This window comes from Equus quagga, chromosome 4 (assembly GCF_021613505.1).
Source record: "Equus quagga isolate Etosha38 chromosome 4, UCLA_HA_Equagga_1.0, whole genome shotgun sequence".
Lineage (NCBI taxonomy): Eukaryota > Metazoa > Chordata > Mammalia > Perissodactyla > Equidae > Equus > Equus quagga.
In genome coordinates this window covers 27,530,257-27,555,094 of record NC_060270.1, presented here as the reverse complement: position 1 = coordinate 27,555,094, position 24,838 = coordinate 27,530,257, and the positions used below count along the sequence as shown (strand labels likewise).

Genomic DNA, 24,838 nt, shown 5'->3' with positions numbered 1-24,838 from the left:
TCAGGTTTACTTTAGACTTCTTTTTGTAGCCTGTTGAGGTGAATCCTTAGGTCACTCATTTTACTTTCTTCTCTAGTATAAGGCATTTAAGGCTACAGATTTCCTTCTAAGTACTTGTAGAGTTCAGAAACAATCCACAAGATCACTCTTACTTCTGACACCAATTGCAAGTTTGATGGTTGCCAAGACCACTCTTGGGTTCAGTCAGTAAGCCCATTGAAGAGTATTGAACTCACAGAATGCAGTGAAAGCTTTATACTCATGGTTATGGTTTATTACAGTGAAGGATACATATTAAAATCAGCCAAGGGAGAGACCCATGGGGCAGAGTCCAAAATAGTTCCAAATGAGGAGCTTCCAGTTGTCCTCTATATGTGGGCTCATGGACAACTTCAACACTCCTGGCAATGATATGTGATAATACACACTGAATATTTCCAACCAGAGAAACTCACCCCTTGGTGTCCAGAGTTTTTATTGGGGCAATCATGTCTATGTGGTTGGCTGCTCATAGTGCTGATCTGTCTCCAGCACCTCCTGGAGGTTAAGCTGATACTGTGTGACCCAAACGCTCCACTATAAATTGGATTGTTATAAATCTAGCATGTCCCAAACCCCCCTGGTAGACAAAGGCATTCATGTCAGACAGATCATTACAGGGGCTTGGAGAATACCTCCCAGGAGCTGAGGACAAAGGTCAGACCTTTCTTTGGGCGAAGTTAAATTCTTTACTACATTGTACTACTTTAGCTTCATTCTACAAATTTTAATCTACTTTATTTTCATTATCATTCAGTTCCAAAATGTTTCTAATTTCCTTCTTGAGTTCTTTTTTGACCCATGAGTCTTTTAGAAGTATGTTGTTTAATATTTAAGTATTAGTGGTTTTACTAGGTATCCTCTTGGTTGTTTCCAAGTTAATTCTGTTGTGGTCAAAGAATGATTCATGATTTCAGTCCTTTAAAATTTGTGACTTGTTTTATGGCCTAGCCTGTGGTCTCTCTTGGCAAGTGCATCATGTGCATCAAAAAGAATGTATTTTCTTCAGTTGTTGAGTATAATAATGTATTATAAATGTCAGGTAGGTCAAGATGGTTGAGTTTGTTCAGATTGTCTGTCCTTACTGATATTTGTATAGTTCTGTCAGTTGCTCATCAGGGAGTTTAAATCTCTTATTAAGATTGTGGAATTGTCTGTTTCTCCCTTTAATTATTTTATTAAATTAATTATTATCCCTATTTCTATCTTTATGTATAAAGTGCTTCTCTTGCTTTTTAAAATTCATTCTGATAATCTCTGCCCATTAATTATAACATTTAAATCTACTTACATTTAATGCAATCATCAATATGATTAGATTAAGATCTTTTTTTTGTTGTTGTTATTGTTTTCTCTTTGTCCCTTCTCTCTTTGGTTCCTTTGTTCTTCCTTTCTTGCCTTTTTTTTTGGATTATTTGAATATTTTAAAATATTTTATTTTAACTATTGGCTTCTTAGCTATCTGCCTTTTTGCATTTTTTAATTAGTTGCTATAATGATTACAAAATACTTCCTTATCTTTTCGGTCTCTTAATATTGTACTACTTCACATAAAATGCAGAAACCTGGCAATTGTATAGGTCTGTTTACCACCACTACCATCCCCCAATCCTACCATCCTTTATGCTGTAGTTGTTGTATGTATTACATCCATATGTTTTAAATCTATATACATATTTTAAACCCTACAAGACTTGTAATTTTAGCTTTAGACAATCATATATATATATTTTTAAAGGATTTTACCTATATTTGCTTTGCAGATTCAGCTAGGGATAACACATCTAATAAGCATGGAAAGTTACAGAACAACTCTGAAGCCAGAACTGGCTGCTGACAGACTCAACTGGTCAAAAGGTTTAGTTTCTGCATGAGCAGTGGCCTGAGTGGTGGCCTGGGCAGTAGGGCATACCAGAGTTGCAGTAGTGTGAAGGCCTCCTGGGGGTCAGTTGGGGCTGTAGCAATCCTAGTGATGGAAGCCAGAGTCAGTGACTCAGAGATCCAGATGCAACTGGAGGATGAAGTAAGAGATTCAGTTAGATTCTTAGCGTCATTCAGTTTTGACCCAAATCATATCTGTTTTAATTTATCATTTAAATATGGAAAATCTGATTCCTACTAATTATTAATTAAATCAGTTAACATAGTAAATTGCTTCTATTAATTTTTTACTAGATTTTCTAGCCAAATAGAATCTCCTGTAAATAATGATCATTTTATCAAGTCATTTAAATTTTTTAAGAAAGTTTTTAAGGTAATTTTGCAAATGAATAATTACATGGTTCTAAATTGAAAGGTACGTAAAAATGAAAACTCTCCATCCCACCCCTTCCCCCCAGGCACAGATTTCTTTCCAACAGGCAACTAAAGTTGCGTTTCCTGTGCATCCTGGTTTCTCCATATTTAAACAAATATGCGTGTTTTCCCTCACCTCTCTTACACACACATACATGCACACACACAAATGGGAGCACAGTCTACACTGTTTTGAACTTTATTTAGCCACTAAATATTATATTCTGAAGCTCTTCCTATTTTCATATTTAAAGACTTTCCTCATCTTTTTATGGTTTATGATAGTCACTGATTTGGTAAGATTATTGTTTGACAAGTCCATTGTTTATGGATATGCTGGTGCATGTTTCCTATTATATGCTTTACAAATAGTGCTACAATGAATATGTTAATTGTACATATGGAGATATGTCTATAGGATAAATTCCTAAAAGTGGAATTATTGGGTCAGTGGATACGTGTATTTGTAATTTTTATATATGTTGTGAAATTGACCTTCATAGAGATGGTACCAGTATACACTCCCAGATATGTTAGAAAGTGCTTGTTTTTCCTATGCCCTCATCAGTATAGTGTGTTATTAACCTTGGATATTTGATAGTCTGAGAATATGAGAAATGGTGTGTTAGTGTAGCTTTAATTTACATTTATCCTATTGTGAGTAAAGTGAACATCTTTGCGTATATTTAAGAATTATTTATTTCCTGTTCTCTACAGTTTATAGTCTTTTCCATGCATAGGAGAGAGAATTGGAAGGCTTTGTATCTTTCTTTTGGGATTTGTAGTCTTTATATGTATTTGTGAAAATAGTCCTTTGGATTAAAGTTACAGATACTTTTTTCCTGTTTTTGTTTTTTTTTTTTTTTTTTACTTTTTAACTTCTGGTCATACTTATCAGTCATTTTTTAATGACTTTCAGTTTTATGTTACGGTTGTATAGATCTTTGAACTCTGTAGTTATTAAAGACTTTGCTAGAAGAATCTTGAGTTTTTGTGGTTTCATTTAAAAAACTAATTCGTTTGGAAATTTTCCTGTTATAGCTATGCATTTTCCCTTTGCTGTTTATCGAATAATCTATCTTTTATCCAGTGATATTGGCTGGAGATGTCACTTTTATCAAATAACAATGAATTTCTATTAATATAAAGTACTGATTTTCTTCTTCTTTTCACTAATCTTTCTGTTCTTGCACCAGTAACACCATGTTTTAATCATCATGCTTTTATAATAGGTTTTAAATTTGTTGAAGATAGTTCACACTCATCACTTTTTTTTTTTTTGAGGAAGATTAGCCCTGAGCTGACTGCTGCCAATCCTCCTCTTTTTGCTGAGGAAGACTGACCCTGAGCTAACATCCATGCCCATCTTCCTCTACCCCGTATGTGGGACACCCACCACAGCATGGTGTGCCAAGTGGTGCCATGTCTGCACCCGGGATCCAAACTGGCAAACCCTGGGGCCGCCAAAGCGGAACATGCGCACTTAAACGCTGTGCCACCAGGTCGGCCCCTCATTACTTCTTATTCATAGACTTTTTTTCTTTGTTCTAGCTGGTTACTTTTCATGAATTTTAGTTACCTCTTCTATTCCTAAATAAACAAACATTTAAATAAATGAATAAATTTCCTGTTGGCCTTTTTGTTGGGATCACATTAAAGAGAAAATGTACATAAACTTACAGAGGGAGATGATACCTTGAACTTGATTCTTCCTATCAAGAACATGGTATGTCTTCTTTCCACTTGGTAAATTCAGACATTTGGATACTTCAGATTTATTAATTCCTGGGCATCGTATCTTTTGATTGAAATACAGTCTTTTCTTTCATTATGTCACCTGACTGACTGATATTGGTTTAAATCAGAGGTTGGCAAACTTTTCTAAAAAGGACCAGATAGTAAATATTTTTGGCTTTGTCAGCCGTCAACTTCTCAGCACCACCATTGTATGAGAAAGCAGCTTGAAAGCTATAAATAATACATAAATTACAAATGAGTATAGCTGTGTTCCAGTACAACTTTATTTATAAAAACAGGCAGCAGGGCATATTTGACAGCAGGCCAGCATAGTTTGTGGACCCTTGGCTTAAATTAAAACTATTGATTTCTATGTATTCATTTTCTGACTGGATAACTAACTGAATTCTTTTCTTGTTTATAGTTTTTATGCATATCTCTTGGATTTTCTGGGTTTACCATTAGATCATCTGTAAATTGTGATAATTTATTCTCTTCTTTCTAATTTTTATATATCTTAATTCCTTTTTCTTACAACTCCTGGACAATGTTAGCAATAGTTATGATAGTGGTATTTTTGCCTTATTTCTGACTTCAATGTGAATGACTGTATTGTTTCCCCATTAATCATAATGTTGACTTTCTGGATGGATAGAAAGATATTAAATCAAGAAAGCATTTTTTACTTATATAGTTGAGTTCTTTTTAAAATCAAGAGTAAATATTGGGGTTTTTTAAAAATATCTTTTTAGAAGAATCTGTGGAAATGATTAGACTCTTTACATCATAGATTATTTATTTATTTGTTTATCTCCCAAAAGCATACTGTGGTAAGCAGAATAATGCCCCTTCCCCAAAAAACATCTGTGTCCTTGTCCCTGGGATCTATGAATATATTAGGTTACATGGCAGAAGAAAATTAAGGTCACACATGGAAATAAGGTTTCTAATCAGCTGACATTAAAATAGGGAGATTATTCTGGATTACTCACATGGGCTCAGTGTAATCACAAAGTTCCTAAAAGTGGAATAAGAATTAGAAAACAGAACCAGAGGAGATAACAGCCTGAGGACTTGGACTGACGTTGTTGCCTTCGAAGATAGAGGAAGTGGGCCAACAGCCGAGGGAACATGGACAGCCTCCAGAAACTGGAAAAGGCAAGGAAGCAGATTCTCCTCTAGAGCCCCCACAAGGGAACGCAGCCCTGCTGACACCTAGATTTTAGCCCAGTGAAACTTACTTTGGACTTCTCATCTACAGAGCTGCAAGATAATAAATTTATGTTGTTGTAAGGCACTAAATTTGTGGTTATTTCAGGTAGCGGCCATAGAAAAGCATCCCTTTGGTTTTGTTCCTGATTATAGTAGGTGAATGGCTGATGTTTCGCCGCTTGTTGTGGTGTGGATTTTGTGCTGATTCATGGTAGGAAACTCTCCATCTATCCCTATTTCACTCTAAAAGGTGGTGGTGGTTGTTTTTAATCAGTTATGGTTGTTTTTATTTCTTGATTATTTGGCATCTGTTAATAGAATTTTTTCCTTTTGACTTATTAATAAGGTCAATTGTATTAAATGACTTGATATTTAACTATTTTGATGTTTTTGGAGTGTATTCTACTTGGTTTGTAATATTTTGATGTTCTTCTGAGTTGTGTTTGCTAATATTTTATTTTGGAATTTTGCATTTATATTTGTAAGTGAGATTAGTTTCTAGTTTTTTTTGTCTTCTCTGAGGAATTATTATTTGAGGATGTTCTGGTTTTTGTTCGTGGCTGTTTCAGGGTTTTATCTCATCTATGGCCAATTTTGGAAATTTATGTATACCTATAAAATCATAACCATGCAATTCTATTTGTATTGTATTTTGTTCTCCCCTGCCCCCAGACTTTGTTTCTGAGGGAAGGTGAAAGCAGTAAATGACAATATTGGTAAGGCAGATTGTTTTTCACATGCATGGCTTTATCATATAAAGGTCAAACATATTCTTATCTGCAAGTTCTAGGTGATTTGTTATGTGGAAATCTTTTATCTTGGCTTATCACAATTCCTTCCTTAAAAAGTTTGAGTTAGTAACTCTGTTCTTCTTGGGCCTTAACCTTTCAGCAGTTGTCAGTGGTTCCAGAGATTTTTAATTCATTTCTATTCCAAGCAAGTGAGTGGTTGGAAGAAATGGTTACTGAGAGATATTTATCAGTTCTTCTAAAGTAGGAATCAATTTTTATCTAAATTATTTCCCTTGGTTGTATAGATTGGTTTCTATTCATATTTGGTTGGAAACTAAGTATTGTTTAACCATGGGCAATAGTTAATTGTACCTCAGATCATCATTTTAGCTCCCAGTTAATGCATATAATACTTAATGAACTAATGAAATAGGGAAAATCATATTTTAGTTTTCTATCCCAAACCAGCAGATGTTTTACCAAAACTTAGTTAACCCCACTTTAAGACAATTTGTCTGGAGCTGGCTCCAAGATTGTCTTGAAACAGCTTTTGTCGGGACAGGAAAAATAAGCTCTGAGTCAATCTAATATCAATTGTTATTTTTATATAATTCTTCTGTTTCCATTCCTGCAGCTTCACATTAAGCCACTGCGAGGAACAGAAGCAGCACACTGTTTTGTGTGCATTTTTGTACTGCAGTTATCTCATCAAGATTGATAAGTAGGAGAATTGTGGGCCTGGAAAGCTGCTTGGAAATACTCCCCCAAGTAGTAATTGTAACCCTAGGAATCCCTTTTTTGAATCATTAATAAATAATAGAATTTTCTTTTTGGTAACTGTGTTTTGTTGTATTAGACTTCCTTAAAGGTGCCGAGTACAAGGGAACTCAGAAATTAAGAGATTCCTGCTGGCTAGAGATAAGACAATTTGAACTTCAAAAGGATATTTGCAGTGGATTTGAACCAATCAAATATATGTAATCTACCAATTTGTAATGACAATAGTAATTTTTAAATTAATATATTCACATACCATAACATTCACCCTGTTAAAGTGTACAGTTCTGTGCAGAGGATTGTGCAACCATCACCACTAATTCCAAGAGATTTTCATCATCCCCCAGGAAAATTCAGTGTCTACTAGCAGTTGATTCTCATTTCTCCCTCTTCCCAGTACTTGGCAAACACTAATCTACTTTCTAGTTCTATGAATTTGCTTATTCTGAAATTTCATATGCAGTCACATATTGCTTAACGATGGAATATGTTCTGAGAAATGTGTTGTTAGGTGATTTTGTTGTCATGCAAACATCATATGGTATATTTACACAAACCTAGATGGTACAACCTACTACACACCTAGGCTATATAGTACTAATTTTAGGGCACCAACATTGTATATGCAGTTTGTTGTTCATTGAAACGTCATTATGTGGTGCATGACTGGAAGTGGAATTATACAGTATGTGGCCTTTTGTGTCTGCCCTCTTTCACTTAGCGAAATGTTTTCAAAGTTCCATGTTGTAGATGTATAAATACTTAATTCCTTTTTATAGCTGGATAATATTCCATTGTATGAATATACCACATTTTGTTTATCCATTCATAAATTGTTAGACATTTGGGTTGTTTCCACTTTGGCGCTATTATGAATGGTGATGCTATGAACATTTGTGTGCAAGTTTTTATGTGAATGCACATTTTCAGTTCTCTGGGATGTATACCTAAGAGTGAATTGCTCAGTCATATGGTAACTCTTTTTACCTTTTGAGGAACTGCCAAACTGTTTTCCAGGTGGCTGAACCATTTTACATTCCCCCCATCACTGTGTGAGGGTTCTTATTTCTCCACGTTCTTGCCAACATGTGTCGTCAGTCTTTTTGATTATAGCCATCATGGTGAGTGTGAAGTGATATTGTGGTTTTGATTTGCATTTCTGTAATGACTAATGTTGAATGTGTTAGTGGCTATTTATATGTCTTCTTTGGAGAAATGTCTTTTTAAATTCTTTGTCCATTTTAAAATTGGATTGTCTTTTTATTGTTGAGTTTTAAGAGTTCCTTATGTATTCTGGATACTTAACAGATATTTACCTTATGTATTCTGGATACCCTTATCAAATATATGATTTACAAATATTTTCTCTCATTCTATGGGTTATCTTTTCACTTTCTTGATAGTGTCCTTTGATCAACAGAAGTTTTTCATTTATGTGAAGTCAACTTTATCTGTTTCTGTTTTTCGTTGGTTGCTTGTGCTTTAGGTGTTGTAGCTAAGAACCCACTGCCTAATCCAGGGTCACAAAGATTTACACTTATGTTTTCCTCTAAGAGTTTTATAGTTTCAGCTCTTATGTTTAGGTCTTGATCTGTTTTGGATTAATTTTTATATATAGTGTCAGAAAGGGGTCTAATTTAATCTTTTACATCCAATTGTCTCGGCATCATTTGTTGAAAAGACCATTTTTTTCTCCATTTAATTGTCTTGGCACCCATGTTGAAAATCAGTTGGCCATAAATGTAAGGATATCTTTCTGGGCTCTTAATTCTATTGCATTGATATATGTCTATCCTTATGCCAATATCACAATCTTGATTAATGTGGATTTGTAGAAAGTTTTAAAATTGAGAAGTGAGAGTCCTCTGCTTTGCTTTTCTGTTTCAAGATTGTTTTGACTATTCTGGGTCTTTTGCAACTCCATAAGAATATTAGGTCAGCTTGTCAATTTCTAGGGGTAAAAAACAGGTGGGCTTTTGATCAAGAGTGTATTGGATGATATATAAAAATCTCTTAATTGCTTTAGGATGATAGGGAACCAATATTATCTATCTTGAACACTGGTAAATAAGGGACAGATTCAAGTATTTTTCCTATTATTCATGTGTGAACCATACTGATAAGTAACTAAACAGTAAGTGAAGAGAAAGGTTTCTTTATATATGTATACCATTTAATAAATGAAAAAGAAATAATAGAATTAGATTTGTACCATTTTGCATCCTGTAGTGAATGAATTGAGATATATGCGTGTGTGTATATATATATCTACATATCTATGAATGTACATATGTAATTCGGGGGAATCTGAAAGGATTTAAAACAAAAAAATGGTTCATTCTGAAAAGGAAAGAAAGAAATCACTAAAAAAATAGTCTTTTAAGTACTTTTAATATATGTTACCCCTGGATCGGATCCCTTTTTAGTCCTTATAATTATTTTTAAAACTCCAAGCATTTGACCTGTGGGTTTCCCAGTAAAATCACTCCATACTTGGAACACCATTCACTATGGTTCTTTGCCTTCTGTATTTCATGAGAATTGGCAGCTGGATGCAGTAGCTTGATCAGTCTTTCATACGTATAATGTTTATATACACATACACATAAAGAAATACACTATTGCTTTGCTTTAAAATGTTCGAACTGTGTGTATGTTAGCTTTGAAACATACTTTCCTCATTCAGTAATCTATGTCTTCATCTTTTTGTGTTAGAAGTAGATTTTTACCCAATTGAACTTCTGCATAATATATCTCTTCCCTAGGATGACTGTACCATAGTTTATTTAGCCTTTAAAAAAATTTCTTTTTGGTCTCTTGATAGGCAGCTTGTTTCCAATTTGTTGTTGTTGTTGTTGTTCCAAACTATACTATAGTGAATGTCCTTCTGCGTGTATCTCCCTAAAGTACACACTAAGTTGTGGAGTACCTGTGAAGTTTGAAAAGGTGGCATCAAGTTTCTTTCTTTATATTGTAATTACAGCTAAGGCATAAGAGTACTTAGATTTTACTTCTGCCTAATTGAGTATATAAACTGTTAAGTTTTGTAAATATGTTTATGTTAACTTCAGTCTTTCTCAGGATAAAGCTAGAGAATTCTTTTCATTGGTTTTGAAAATAATTGAGGTTTATGTGTAAAAACCGATTTCCCCTCTCATGTTCAGTAAGCTGGCTAATGTAGATGTGGGCCTGATTGTTATTTCACTTGTAATTGTGCTAAAGATGTTGTTTAAAAAGTGGTGCTGGAGGTTGTGTAGTAACTTTCAGCAGTTAAATTCATAGTTGAGTGTCGCTATTTTATTTTACAACGTACATATTTGTCTGTATACAACACATATTTAATGTTCCTCGCTGATGCTATATCTAAGATTAATTCTTAGAAGTGGAATTACTGGATCAAGGAGCAGATACATTTTCAGGGCTTTTGAAACATAGTGCCAAACTGCCCACCAGAAAAAGACCTCTACCAAGAAATGTGATGATTTATGCCCATTTCTCTGTATGCTGTCACTGTAATTTTTACTTACTAAAGAAGTTGAGCATGTTTTTCCTATAAGTTTACTGACCTATTTAGATGGGTTTTGTGAATATCCTTTTATTATGTTTGCTGACTTTTTTTTTTTAATGATTTATAAGAGCAGCTTGTAGTGGCTAATAATCCTTTGTTAGAAAAAAATTTTTTTCTGTTGTGCTTTGTGTCTTTTCTTTGAGTGTGTTTATTTGGGCAGGTAGGGGAGATGGGAAAGAGAATATTGTAGTTTGTTTTGGTTTTATGATTATGCATACACATTCCCAGTCTGAGTTGAGAAACATGCACTTTCATTTTCTCCCAGTTCTTATAATTATGATTTCCTTTACTGTAGTGTATGGTATGAGGTAGATTTGGCTTTCTTAAAATTATGTTGATCTTTTAAAAATAGATTGCATAGAATTATTTGTGTGTGTGAGAGAGAAAGGGACAAAGATTCTTTTATAGGTAAAAGAAAAATACTGTTATCAAATAGGCTAATTTTCAGTTAGAATTTGAAATGGCTGATTTTTTCATTTTTGTACAAGTTAACCAAATGAGAAAACCAGACTAATTTAGCCGAACAGCCTTGGCTTTTCATGTTGACTTGACTTAAACAACTATATCTTTAGAGATGCAGTATTTAGCTAACATTGGCTAAGAAAAGGACAAATCAATATTCAGATTTCTTTTTTGCCTAGCTTTGAATTCTTTTTTTTAATTTCCTTTTTGTTTTATTGTGGTAAAATACATATAATAAAATTTACCACCTTAACCATTTTTAAATTTACAAGTCAGTGATATTATATACATTCACATCGTTGTGCAGGCATCACCATCGTCCATCGCCATAACTCTTTTTGTCTTGTAAAACTGAAAGTCTGTGGCTGTTAAATGGTAACTCGCAATTCTCCCCTCCCCTCAGCCTCTGGTACCCACCATTAGACGTTGTCTCCATGGTTTTGACTACTCTGAGTACTTTATATAAATGGAATCCTACAGTATTTGTCTTTTTGTGACTGGCTTATTAGTCTGCGAGGGTCTTCCATGTTGTAACATATTGTAGAATTTCCTTCCTTAAGGCTAAAGAATATTCCATTGTATGTATATACCATACTTTGCTTATCCATTTATCCATTTATGGACACTTGGGTTTCTTCCATGTTTTAGCTGTTGTGAGTAATGCATCTGTGAACATGGGTGTACAAATCTCTCTTCAAGACCGTACTTTCGCTTCTTTTGGGTATATACCCAGAAGTAGAATTGCTGGATCATATGGTAAATGTATTTTTAATTTTTTAAGGAACCGTCATCCTGTTTTCCACAGCATCTGTACCATTTTACATTCCCACCAACAATGCACAAGAGTTCCAGTTTTTCCACATCCTCACCAACACTTTTTTTCTGTGTTTTCAGTAGTAACTATGCTAATGGGTGTGAGGTGATATCATTGTAGTTTTGATTTGCATTTCCCTAATGATTAGTGATTTTGACCATCTTTCATATGCTTGTTGGCCATTCATATATCTTCTTTGGAGAAATGTCTATTCAATTCCTCTGCCCATTTTCGAAATGAGTTGTTTGTTTTTTTGTTGAATTTTAGGAGTTTTCTACATATTCTGGATATTAATCCCTTATCAGATATATGATTTGCTGATATTTTCTCCCGTTCTCTGGATTGTCTTTTTACTCTGTGAATTGTGTCTTTTGATGCACAAAATTTTTAAGTTTTTATGAAGCCTCATTTGTCTATTTTTTCTTTTGTTATCTGTGCGTTTAGTATTATATCTAAGAATCGTGGCCAAATACAATGTTGTGAAGCTCTTGCGCTGTGTTTTCTTCTGAGTTTTATTGTCTTAAGTCCTATATTTAGGTCCTCTATTAACTTTGAGTTAATTTTTGTACATGGTGTTAGGTAAGGGTCCAGCTTCCTTCTTTTGCATGTGGATATCCAATTTTCCCAGCATTGTTTGTTGAAAAGACTGTCTTTTCCCTATTGAATATTCTTGGCAGTGTTGTCGAAAATAATATGACGATATATGTGAGGGTTTGTTTCTGGACTCTCTGTTCTATTCCATTGTCTTTATGCCAGTACCAAACTGTTTTGATTACGGTGGCATTGTAGTAAGTTTTGAATGAGGAAGTGTGAATACTCCAGCTTTGTTCTTTTTTTACATCATTATTTTGGCTATTCAGATCCACTCAGATTCCATGTGAATTTTAGGATGATTTTTCTATTTCTGCAAAAAATGTCATTGGGATTTTGATAGGTATTATGTTGGATCTGTAAATTACTTTGAGTAGTATTGACATCTCAACAACTTTAATGTTGTCTTCGAATCCATGAACACAGGATGTGTTTTCATTTATTTCTGTCATCTTTAATTTCTTTCAGCAGAGTTTTGTAGTTTTCATTATACAAGTCTTTTACCTTGTTGGTTAAGTTCATTCCCAAGTATTTTATTCCTTTTGATGCTATTGTAAATGGAATCGTTTTCTTGCATGTAAGATTATATCATCTGCAAACACATAATTTTACTTCTTCCTTTTCACTTTGAATGTCTTTCATTTCTTTTTCTTGCCTAATTGTTCTAGCTTCGACTTCCCATACTATGTTGAATAGAAGTGGTGAAATTGACCAAAATTAATGCAATTTGCTATCCGAGTTTTGCCCTGGAAGTTACAAGCCTTCTACAGACTCCAGAGTTCCAAAATAGTTACATCAGACAGATTCTGCCTGTGCAGTTATTGTCTAGGTGGGGAGACAGATTCCTGGTACTTCCTATTCCACCATCTTCCCAGAATCAGAATTATTTTTAATAATCAAATAATTTTATTAGAATATTGGCATAACTTTAAAATGGAGGCCTGTTTTTCTCAGACTTGTGTATTAAACCATAAAATACACTTTTCATACAGTTAAGTATTACTGAGTATTTTGCTAGTCATGAAAACCATGATTTGAATTAAACTCACTTTGCTTTGCAAGGTTTCTTCATATTTAATAATTTACTTTACAGAAATACCGGTATCAAGATGAAGATACACCTCCTCAAGAGCACATTTCCCCACAAATCACTAATGAGCTGATAGGTCCAGAATTGGTTCATGTCTCAGAGAAGAACCTGTCAGAAATTGAGAATGTCCATGGATTTGTTTCTCATTCTCATATTTCACCGATAAAGGTAAGATGATAACTTTACTTTGTTGCTGTGAATTTTATATTACTTTTGTTACTAGTATAGCTCATACTCAGAGAGAACTCTTTTTTCCTATAGGATTTTCCCTCCTTGATTGTTTCTGGTTTCGTAGTTGTAGGGAATTTCATAATTATTAGCATTCCAAAGACATTTTTAAAGATAAATTTTATAAATTAATTTTATATTCAGTGATACTATTTTTAAACCTGAAAATTCCGTGAAGGAAATAACTATTTTATTTCAAATACTACGTTGAAATATTCTTCAACACTTGTTTTAAATATTAGTAGATGTGGAAAAGAGCATTAACAATATCTTTGAAGTCCATTACCTTTCCCTGATTCCATCACCTTGTCTCTCCCTTCAGAAATAACCACGATCCTGGTTTCTTAGGAAGCTCTACTACATATTTAGATCTCTAATCAATATATTGTGTATTTTGCCTAACTTGAACTTTACGTAAAGGGTATTTCAGATTATTGCTAATATAAAAAGTGCTGTTAAAAACATAGGTTATGTATACACATCTTTGTGGGTAACACGAGATTATTTTCCAAGTGATAGTATAGTTTACTTTTTGCAGCAATATGTAGCAGTTTTAATTGATCCGTATTCTCATCAATACTTGGTATTTTTATTTTTGCCATTGTTTGGGTTTGAAATAGTATCTCATTGTGCTTTTACTATGCGTTTTCCTGTTTAATAATGAGGTTGAATGTATTTATTGGTCATTCAGGTTTCCTATTCTGTGACATGCCCTCTCAAGATTTTTGCTCGTTTTTGTATTGGTTGTTCTTTTTACTGATTTGTACATATTCTTTATGTATTCTGGATACTAATCCTTTGTTGGTTGTTTGTGAATAAGGATCATTTCTTACTAGTAAAACTTAACCTGGGTTTTGTAATTCTCTTTGAGGTATAATTTCATATTACTGGTTAAAAATTTTAATGGTTATAGTACCATTCAGATTTTCTATTAACTTTGCTAGGTTATTTTTTTCTAGGAATTATTCTAAGATATTCTTAATATCCTCGTTTTTTTAATGTCTCTAACATGTTTAGGTGAGTCCCCCTCTTTGTTCTTAATATTTTTTGTGCCTTGTTTTTTTTTCTTGATCATTTTTGCCAAAGGATGGTCTTTTCAAAGAACCATCTCTCTATTTTTTAAAAATTATTTTATTGAGGTCATATTGGTTTATGACATTGTGTACATTTCAGGTGTACATTATTATCTGTGTAGACTGCATTGTGTTCACCACCAATAGACTAGTTTTTATCCGTCACCTTTATCCCTTTCACCCTCCCTCCACCCAGTCTGTTCTTATCTGTGTATTTGTTTATCTTTCACATATGAGCGAAGCTATCTCTTTTTAAAGATCTCGTGTTCCTTCACCATGCCCTGCCACCCCCACCCCCGTTTTTATACACATGTATACATACATATATACACGTTTATGTACATATATAAATATAAATGTGTCGATAGCCTACATATCAATTAAAGATTGTATTTGGTAGAAGCGGTCTTGTCTTCCTTTGGGAGACTGAGAGACACAGGAAAAAATCAGTTGGCTGTTAGTAAGAGGGATAGTTCTTTTATTTTTTTTCTCTTTTTCTTATCAGTATCATCTTTTTCTCTTCTGCTTTCTTTGAGTTTATTCTCTTTGGTTTTTTTTTTTTTAGTTTCTCAAGTTGGTTGTTTATTACATTATCAGCCTTTTCTAATAGTATTTGAGTTTGTAAATTTTCCTTTAATAGCACTTTAACTGTATCCCACAAGTTTTAATATATAATTTTTTTATCATTCTAACATTTTCTTTTATTTCCATTATTTTTTTCTTCCCCCATGAGTTATTTAGAAGTATGTTTCTTAATTTTTAAACATAGGGGACATTTATTTCTTCCATGTTGTCGTTTAGATTATATTTCCTCATCTCATTTTTCCTTCTTATTAGCTTGGAAGTTATTTATTCTGTCTTCCTTTAATGGTTATCCTACGAATTTTAATATACATATTTAACTTATGAAAATCTAAAGTCAATGAATACCTTTCATCCTCATTCTGAGCAACATAAAAACCTTAGAACACTTGAATTCTAAGCAATTCTTCCTCCTTTATGTGCTGTTCTTGTCAAAGTAAGCCTGTTTTTTTCTTGACTGAATTAACATAACCTATTTCTTACGTTAGTTGAAATACCCCCGCAGGTATGTATAATTCTTTTATTTCTGATGTTTTGAATTTCTGGCCATTCTGATTGTTACAAACTATCCGAAGCCAATTTGTACACACCCAATTCCTCAGTCCTTCGATAGTTAATTCTATGTGTGTAGATTCTGACACAAGCAGACATTTAAATAATGAGCCAGCATGCATCAAGTATTTTGTATAGCCTCTTCTTTAAATATGGTGAAGCCTCGGTTCTCTGTTGTTGCATAAAATGCTCACTCCAGGCAAGTAAAACAATATTTTAGAGAGAAGATTTTGTTATCCACAATTTCCAGACATCTAGGGGTTGAACGTAAGGTGCCATCCCTAAGAGTTTAGGTCTCTTTCGCATCTTCTCTTTCTCTTATGGATTGGTGGATTAATGTCTCTAAATTAGTTTAGCCAGTCCATATAACTGGAATACAATGAATTTCACCAGTGAAAGCCCATCTCATTCATTATGATAATTGGGAAAACCTTTGGTGTTGATCAAATATTAATATAACAAAGTCTTACAGCAGCATTCTCCAAATTTGACTTTTCTAGTTAAATGCTAGATGATCAGTCTAGGAATGGGAACACCTAATTTGGACAACTAACTACTCAGAGAATAGTGGTTCTCAGCTGTGGCTGGACGTTGGAATTACCTAACATGACTTAAAAATTGATATCTGAGGGACCGGCTCGGTGGGGTAGTGGTTAAGTTTGCACACTCTGCTTCGGCAGCCTGAGGTTTGCAGGTTCGGTCCAGGCATGGACCTACATGCTGCTTATTAAGCCATGCTGTGGTGGCATTCCACATACAAAATAGAGGAAGACTGGCACAGAGGTTAGCTCAGCGACAGTCTTCCTCAAGCAAAAAGAGGAAGATTGGCAGCACATGTTAGCTCAGGGCCAGTCTTCCTCACCAAAGAAAAAAAAGTGATGTCTGAGTACCACGTCAGAGATTCTGATTTAATTGGTCTGGGGTACAGTGTGGCCTTTGGGGTTTTTATAAACTCTCCAGGTGTTTCTAGTGTATAGCCACAGTTGAGAAGCACTGCACTAGAGCGTAGGTTAATTGAACCAACATACCACATACTTCTTCACTGTGTTGAGGTATTTTAAAGTAAATTTCTGATATCATCTCTTTATTTAATCCTTATTCTGCAATGAGGCTTAAATATTTCTGTTATTGAGAGAGAAAGCATTATTACTTTTTTAAGATTTTCACTTGCTTCCTTAATCTGACTCATTTTTCCCCCTAATTTTCTCACCATAAGAGAATGAAGTAAATTTCGCCCAATTCTTTTGGTATCTGCTTTAATAATGCTCTTATTCTTTGCGTACAGTTGCTTGTCCTTTGCATACAGTTAATTATTACATAATAAAGGATTATGTACCCCACAGCTTTTTAAAGGCAAATTTGACACAGACTTCTTTAAAGGAGTATGTTATTAGATTAAAATATCCTTTATCATCAGTTATAAAAACACACCTTTTTCATATTTTATCTTTTCTGACATTGATGTGTATCTGACAGTTGCTGATGTTTTACTATTGCTCTAGTCAAGTGGCAATTTTGAGTGTTTATGCAAACCTTTGTTGACACACTTTGGTAAAATCAGGAAACTACCAGCATCAAAGCATCTTAGTGTAATATGGTAATAATTCAACTGATAAGTCAAATTTAATAATTTAATAGTTCAACTGCTCATTGAAAAGCATCTAAAAACCTGTCCATCCTTGTAGGCCATTCTCTTGCTCTTTTTCAGTTGATTTTCATTTCTTAGGTAATAATAGCATCAGTCTCTCAAGCAGTTACAAACAAGCCTCTGATGCTCGTAGGGGCAACAAGTGAGTCCCCTCCTCTCTGCCTTCCCTCCTTGGTGGCTACCTCTCTGATTTTTATCTGGCGACTGAGAGACATAAGGATTTTCATTCCCAGTAGAAGAAATTATCTAACTTCTCTTTCATCTGTTTCTGAATCACAGTTTACATCTTACTTTTTTATGTGAGTTTTTTCCTATTATGAAGTTGTTTATACGTATTTTCCCATGTTAAATTTCTAGAAACCTAATGGATAACATTGTATAGTATATTTGTACCATAATTTAATGAACGCTTTTAGTCTTTACTATTTGTTATTTCCATTCTTACTAGGTTTTGTAAAGAAGGCTACAGTGAATAATCTTTGGGCATAAAAAGTGTTTGGGTTATTTCCTTAGGATGAATTTCCAGAGTCATATTATTGGATCAGAAGCATATGAACTTGTTAAAAGTTCTTGGTGCTTGTTGAGAGACTATATTCTGATAAAATTTTAAGAATTATTAAAGCTACCCTGTTTGGGGAATTTCTTTCTGCTTCTCCTATCTCATGTGTAGATTACTGTGGCCGGCACCTCATAAAATAATTATTTGAGAAGTGAAATAGATTAGGAGTGAGTAGAGTAATAGCATAATGGTTAGGGTTCCTTTAACTTCCTGTTGAAATTAAATTTGAAAAAAAAATAGCCTTGTTTTGATATAAGAAGGCAAGCGTTAATGTTTTTAAAAATTTTTTTAAACTAGGACAAATGTTTTAGGAAGCTTAACAATTAAGTATATTTTATTTAAAATATGCTCTCAGTTATCAGATTAGTAGCCCCTTTTTTTTAAACAAAAGAAAATATAGGGAGCTTTTCTACTTTTATAGTATTGTGAATGAAGCAAGCAAGAAACTCTTATCCATAGAACTCAATATATGAATTATTTTTGTAATTTGAAAAATTATCTTTGAGTAGTGGTGATTTGCTGAGTAGAATGTAAATTAGGCACTGCTTTATTCTTCACAATTCTTATAAAAGCTAATAGTAAAAAATAAGATTAATTTATAGGTGCTCGCTTTAAAAATCAACTGCTAGAATGTTTTGTCTATCAAACAATAGAGGCATTTAGCAAACATTTATTAAACATCTATGCTATGCTAGTAACTTTACTAGACTTCAGTGATTAGTATTTTTTTTATAAAGAGGTAGTTATAACAATGTGATATAACATGAAAAATAAAAGGAGAAATTAAATTCTTGGAGTATTGTGAAAAGAAGGAAGTTGACATTTGGAGGTGTTGAATGACGTGTACAAGATTCCATTTCAGCGGAGGAGGTAGTTACTGGGGAAAATAAGTACAGGAGGAGGATGATAATCACAGGAAACTAAAAAGACAGGAAAGTTCATGATATTGTAGCTCGTGCTTAAGGTACTTGTTAGGAAATGAGGGCAATGTGTGAAGGACCTCAATCCTGAGTTGACGAGTTGACCCTATGGAGGGTTTGACACCCTGAAACGTGCTGTGAAATAATCTGTCAGTTTCTCATGGTACTGGTGCTGATTCTTGTTACTGAAATAATAAGTGAAATAAGACAGTGATTTAAAGGTACTTTATTCAGGCCTTAGCCTAAAGGTAATTAAGATCTAAGACTGAAAGGGAAACTTTCTTGCTTGTGCTGGACAGTTTCCAGAAAGAAATTGGAGATATAGTGGTGAAAAATCTTGATGTGGAAGAAAGGGACACAGTCGGTAAATTCTTGAGGTACATAAGAATCTTTAAAGTAAGCTTAGGTTTTAAACAGTTATGAATATAGTGGTATGATAGTAATAAGAACAGTGTCAGGATTCCTAAAACTGAAAATGAACTGGAAATTAGGAAAAATGGTCAGAACAGTAAATTGAACCAATTTAAATGAACAAAACCCCGGACTCTTTCAAAATAGATTTAAATGTGGGTGAAATGACAAGGAGGGCAAAAGGTGCATTGCTTAGTATGGGATGTTGCGGTGATCATTGAGGAAACAAAAGAATTCATAGTTTGCTTTTGTCTTCAATGACAAGGAAAATTATGTTCAAACTAATATGTACAAAGTAAACAGTTAAGAGGAACTTGAAATAGACGTAGAACAGGGTATGTGAGGAGGTAATTATTTTGAATGAATATGTCTCCTAGCCTGGACACATTTGATCCAGTAGTACTGAGAATACTATCAAATGAAATTGGCATCAGCAGTAGGTAATTTTTCAAATATTGTGAGAAATGGGGGTAGCAGAAGAATGTGCGTAAGGAAATATATACCTATTGAACTAAGGCTGTAGGAATAGAATCTCTCCCATTTTGAGTACATAATGGGCCCTTTTCGAAATTAACTTTGTTTTCACATGTCTGGAACATATTAAAATATTACTGAATTTTATCTTACCTTTTTTGGATAACCCTGGTGTACTAAGGTTAGCGTATAGTTTCATACAGTTTGACCGCTAGATGGTGCTCATACAGAAGGCATTTGTACACAGTACGTGTGATCAGAGTTTCCAGATAAATAACAAATCTGTGTTATCAATCTTCTAGTTCAGTCTTGCCCTTAGTGCAGTTGTATATTTTGAAATCTAATATGCTAGATTATAAAAACAAAAGGGTAAGGAAAATGCCTGTTGTTGTTGCATTTACAGTACATTAGCTTTGTAGTTAATGAATTTTTTAGTATTTTAGAGTTTCAGTATTATTTTTCCTCTCATGCTTCAACCTTTTAAAGTTTTTCACTAAGATTGTTTAATCTTTGCCTTTGTTACTCTACGTGAAGACTTCTGGGTTTATCTGGGAGTTTGGAAAGGTGTACAAATAATTGAGGTCCTAGCCTGTATAAATTTTGAACTGTCTTTACTTCCATTTAATGTTATAAATTAAACATTTCTCACAGTCATAGATTTTTCATAATCATATTTTAGGTTACATAATTCACCAAATGGATATACTTCATTCACTTAAGCTTTTGTCTATTGTTTGGAGTTCTACTATAGGTAATATTATCATTCTATAAAAGAGAAAGACTGTACAGAAAAAAGAATGTTAATTCTTTATATATCATATTAAAATGTTAATAGTGATTATCTTTGATTATTTAGACATGTGTATTATTCTTTTAATTCATTATTTTAAATGGACTTCCCAGGTTCTCTGATGAACTTGCGTTGTGTCTGAATGGAGTAGAGTTTATCTTTCAGCTCTGCTGCATGAGTGGGGCTGTTCTAAAGCAGAGATTAGTGAGGAGTTGGTTGCCTTCACCCCCCATCAAATCGTGGGAAACCAGTTGTGATTTAGCCACTTACATGATTTTTATGCATGTATTGACTCCTGGGCAAAGGATGAGATGATCCTAGATTTTTGTACCTCAGGTAACAGGACATTTTCATAAAGAAACCTTTCTCAAAACTGAAAGTTGCTTTCTTGGTGTCGGTGGATTTGAATAATAAATCTATACACTGAGAAGTATTTCTTCCCTGTACACAGGAGATATGTGGGATGGGGTGATCTGTCAACTTGAGGTTGTTCTCGAGCTCTTTGGCTCTCTAGGATAAGAAATTTATGTACACTAGAGGCTTACTATTCTGTCTGTGTTGGTACCATTTGCAACTTGAATAAAAAATTGATGTTCAATATCCTCATCCATACCAATCCAGAATAACAGAGTCCATATCAATTCTAGGTTCCCCCCCACCCCAGTTTTTTGTCAGATATGGATCAAGGCACATATTTTGAAGCCAAACCAGTTACTACAGCATTTGTATAAACTACACTAATTACTTCTTTGTTAAGTACCTGGTCTATGGTAAAACTTATTTTTTTTCAGGAAATTTCTTCTTTTTTCTTTAGAGAGGATTATTAGTTCTCTCTCTACTCTTAGTGTTTTCCTCTACTCCCCTACCCCAAGTGGATAGGACCAATCTGTCTAGGGCCTCAAAATTGCCAGCCACTGTCTCCACAGTCCTTGGGAAAAAGCACTAAACTTCTTGCTGTAATCTCTGTCACAAAGCATCTTACTCCAGAGGGTCCCACTGGACTCTCAACCCTTGTTTTGGGCATGTGTCTGTATCTTAGGGATAGAATCATAGAGACAGCATTAGCATCTTTTCTTGCTGAATCAGGATTTATAGTGGACCTGGAGGTTGTAGTGTGCCAATGCTACTTTCCAGTAGGCCGCATTTTGTTGGTGCTGGTAAGCACGTAGTGAGCAAGATTTTGTCAGTTCACATCTGAAAAAATGTCTGTGGCTGATGTTGGGGCTTGTGATATGCTTATATCTAGTTAAAAATTGAATTACTCAACCATTGGCAAATTATCAAATAGCATTTTATTCATATATTGTTTTTAAATGTCTATATATGTTATTATATACTAATGTAGCATTAAGAGGACAGTCTTAGGAGTCTGTGGTTCTCAAACTTGAGGATGCTTAAGGGTCACCTAGGAGTCTTTTTAAAAATGAAAATTCCCAGATCCCCCTACCTCTAAAAATTCTGATAGCAGAGTGGTGCCCGTGTGCTTTTTTAACCAGCACCATGGATGATTCTGGGGTGGCCTACTGTGCTGAGAAACACAGACCTAGATATTAGATGTTAGAAAATATCTATTTAACAATCAAGCATTCTGATTTTGTGAACCAGAGTATTATTTATGTAGTGTTGGATAAAACGTGTTTCACTGGTAATAAAGCAAAAAAATTTACCTTTAATTCTTTACATTTTTGCAAATCATAACTTTGTAATCTTAATGTTTATAATATATGAGAGATGCTGCTGATGATAATTTAACAGTTCTTTCATATTACAAAAGTTCCAGGAGCCAAATATTTATTTTGTTAATTAATTTGTTTCTGTCTCTAGACTCAATTATCAGAGCATTAAAAACCAATATATTATGTAAAATGATCATGCTACATTACAAACAGATTTCCTTCTATCATTAGATATGTCCTCAGAGTTTAATGTAGAATAGTACCTTTAAAAAACTTAGAACCAGTGCTAATTAATGTAAACTCCTTCCTGATATAGAAATTCATGTATGCATGACAAAGCTCCTTTAGTAAAATAATTATTTTAAACAATCAACTATTGGCAGAGACAATCCTCTCGTATTTTTAAATTCAGTTCATATTAAAATTTATTTAAGCAGTGAAGATGCCATTGGATTTTACTCCAGACTGTGATTGAAACTTGATAATCCAGGTTTCTCCACCCAGTACCTTAAATCAGGCAGCCCCAAAGGGTCTTGGTAGTCCAGTGTTTATAACATCCTTCTTTACCTGCTAATCGACCTCACTTCCTGGATTTCAGTCCGTCTAGTTATCAGCTAACAAAAGAACAGCTTTTGGTTCCTGCAGATGCTGGTGAAAAAATAATCATGAGAAAGAAATCCACCTTATGCTGTCTTTTTTGTCTGCACGTATAAACTCAGACATCATACAGCTAACAGGTACAGAGGGAAGATACAAGCTCTTTCATGGGAAGAAATTGCAGAGAAAATGAGCATCATTTCTCAAGGTTTTTATTTTCCCTGATCTACAAGTGATGCGGCTGTAATTCTAGCTGCAGTTTTTACCGGTCATTCACCACTCAGCAGCTGGTAGAGAAGTAGGACTGCTTGGCAACCACCTGCAGGGCTGCAGAGATGAATTACATTTTCGGGAACAACACACTTCTGTACTCTCGCGCCAGTCGAGGAGGCAATACTAGCTCTAGCCATGGCTCAGTAGGCCCAAAGCAGAAACACTGGGCGAAAAAGGGCTCATCAGATGAACTGCAGGCTGAGCCAGAACCTTCACGCTGGCAGCAGATAGTTGCATTTTTCACTCGAAGACACAGCTTTATTGACTGCATCTCGGTAGCCACCAGCTCCACCCAGGTAACATACCACTTGTTGAAATTATTTTCACTGTATTTCAGTTCATATTTGCTTTGCAAAAATGTATTAGCATAGATTTCTTATCATTAAAAACTACAGTTTTGTGTACTGTAACCTTGGATGCGCAGAAATGTATGATTTTCAGTCCATCTGTGCAGGTCTTTAGCATGAAAGGGGAAACAAAAAATATTTTCCCTTTTCCTCTTATGTAATGCCAAACAAAACAGTGTCGGATTCTGTTGAATGACTTCTCTGAAAATATTTAAGCCACTGATACATAAATTAAAATGTAAATTAATAATGCTGTGTCTCCTTGTTTTTAGACTGTGTTAAATGCTATAAAATATGATGTCTGACCAAATAAAATACCTGTTTGTTTAGCTTTTGTATGTCAATAGAGAACCTTAGGGAGGTTGTTAGAATAAAAAAACAGAAGATAATTTTAAATATTTTTATTTTCTAGTGTTTTGAGAATAGATTAAATTGAATACAGTTGGCTGTTGTGTATACTTATATCTTAAAGTTACATTAAATTATGGTTTATTCAAGGAATTTAATGAATCCTTCGATTTCTATAAATATATGTTATCTAGGGTTAATTTGAAAGCAGTAAACTTGAGTAATTACACGATTGTAGGAATATTTTTCAAATATTCAATTGACAGTTTAAAGAGATGAGCAAACACTAAAAATCTTACAAATTAAAAAAATCACATAAAACCATTTCTTTTTGAAGAAATGAGTATTGAAAATCGGAGGAAAAATATGAAATTAATAATAATTTGAGTGAAATACCTATTATTTGGTGTTAAAGAAGGATTGGGGGAATATTCCTATTTTAAAACGTTTTAAATAGATACTCATTCAACTTTAGTAAAAATGAAAGAATAGGAAATAGTGTAATTTAAAAACAAGGTGAGAATGCTTTTGTCCTTTGACGTCAATAATATTTAAGTTAACAAAATATACACACACCTTAGGGCCTTTTTAAAATAAATTCCTTTAAAACCCATCCTTTTTTTAATGATCAGGAGCAGCACAGTAAGTATAAACTGACTGTTGACAGCTTCTTATTTTTGGTTTCCAGAATTGTCTTTTAATAGCTTTGATTTTAAAATAATGTCAAATTTCTTACATAAGAAATTCTACTTATTTTTATTACATGTTTGAGAAAAATGGAATTACTGGGCTAGGGAGAGTCATTAATTGTTTTTATGTAGGCAGTGAGGTTACTTATAATCAAAACTTACTCAGAGGCAACGATTGATTTAACTCTTTAGATTGAATACTGGCCCAAAAATTTAACTAACTTAATTTTGACTCCAATTACATATCCCAAAAAGGGATGCAAAGACTACAGCTTGGCACTGTTATTCACTGTAGATTAATTTTAAATGGTATTTTCCATTGTTAATAAGAAAGATAGGTTAAAAACTTTTAAAA

General features: G+C 33.8%; 1 protein-coding gene across 7 annotated transcripts in view; it reads left to right on the top strand.

Annotated features, from left to right (window-relative positions):
- DLG1 (discs large MAGUK scaffold protein 1) overlaps window positions 1-24,838 on the top strand; it is a 256,224-nt gene that overhangs the window by 88,297 nt on the left and 143,089 nt on the right. For all 7 annotated transcript variants that reach the window (XM_046658376.1, XM_046658375.1, XM_046658374.1 and 4 more), the window contains exon 5: window positions 13,320-13,484. In XM_046658376.1, the coding sequence (XP_046514332.1) occupies window positions 13,320-13,484 (165 nt within the window). The remainder of the gene's footprint in view (window positions 1-13,319; window positions 13,485-24,838) is intronic.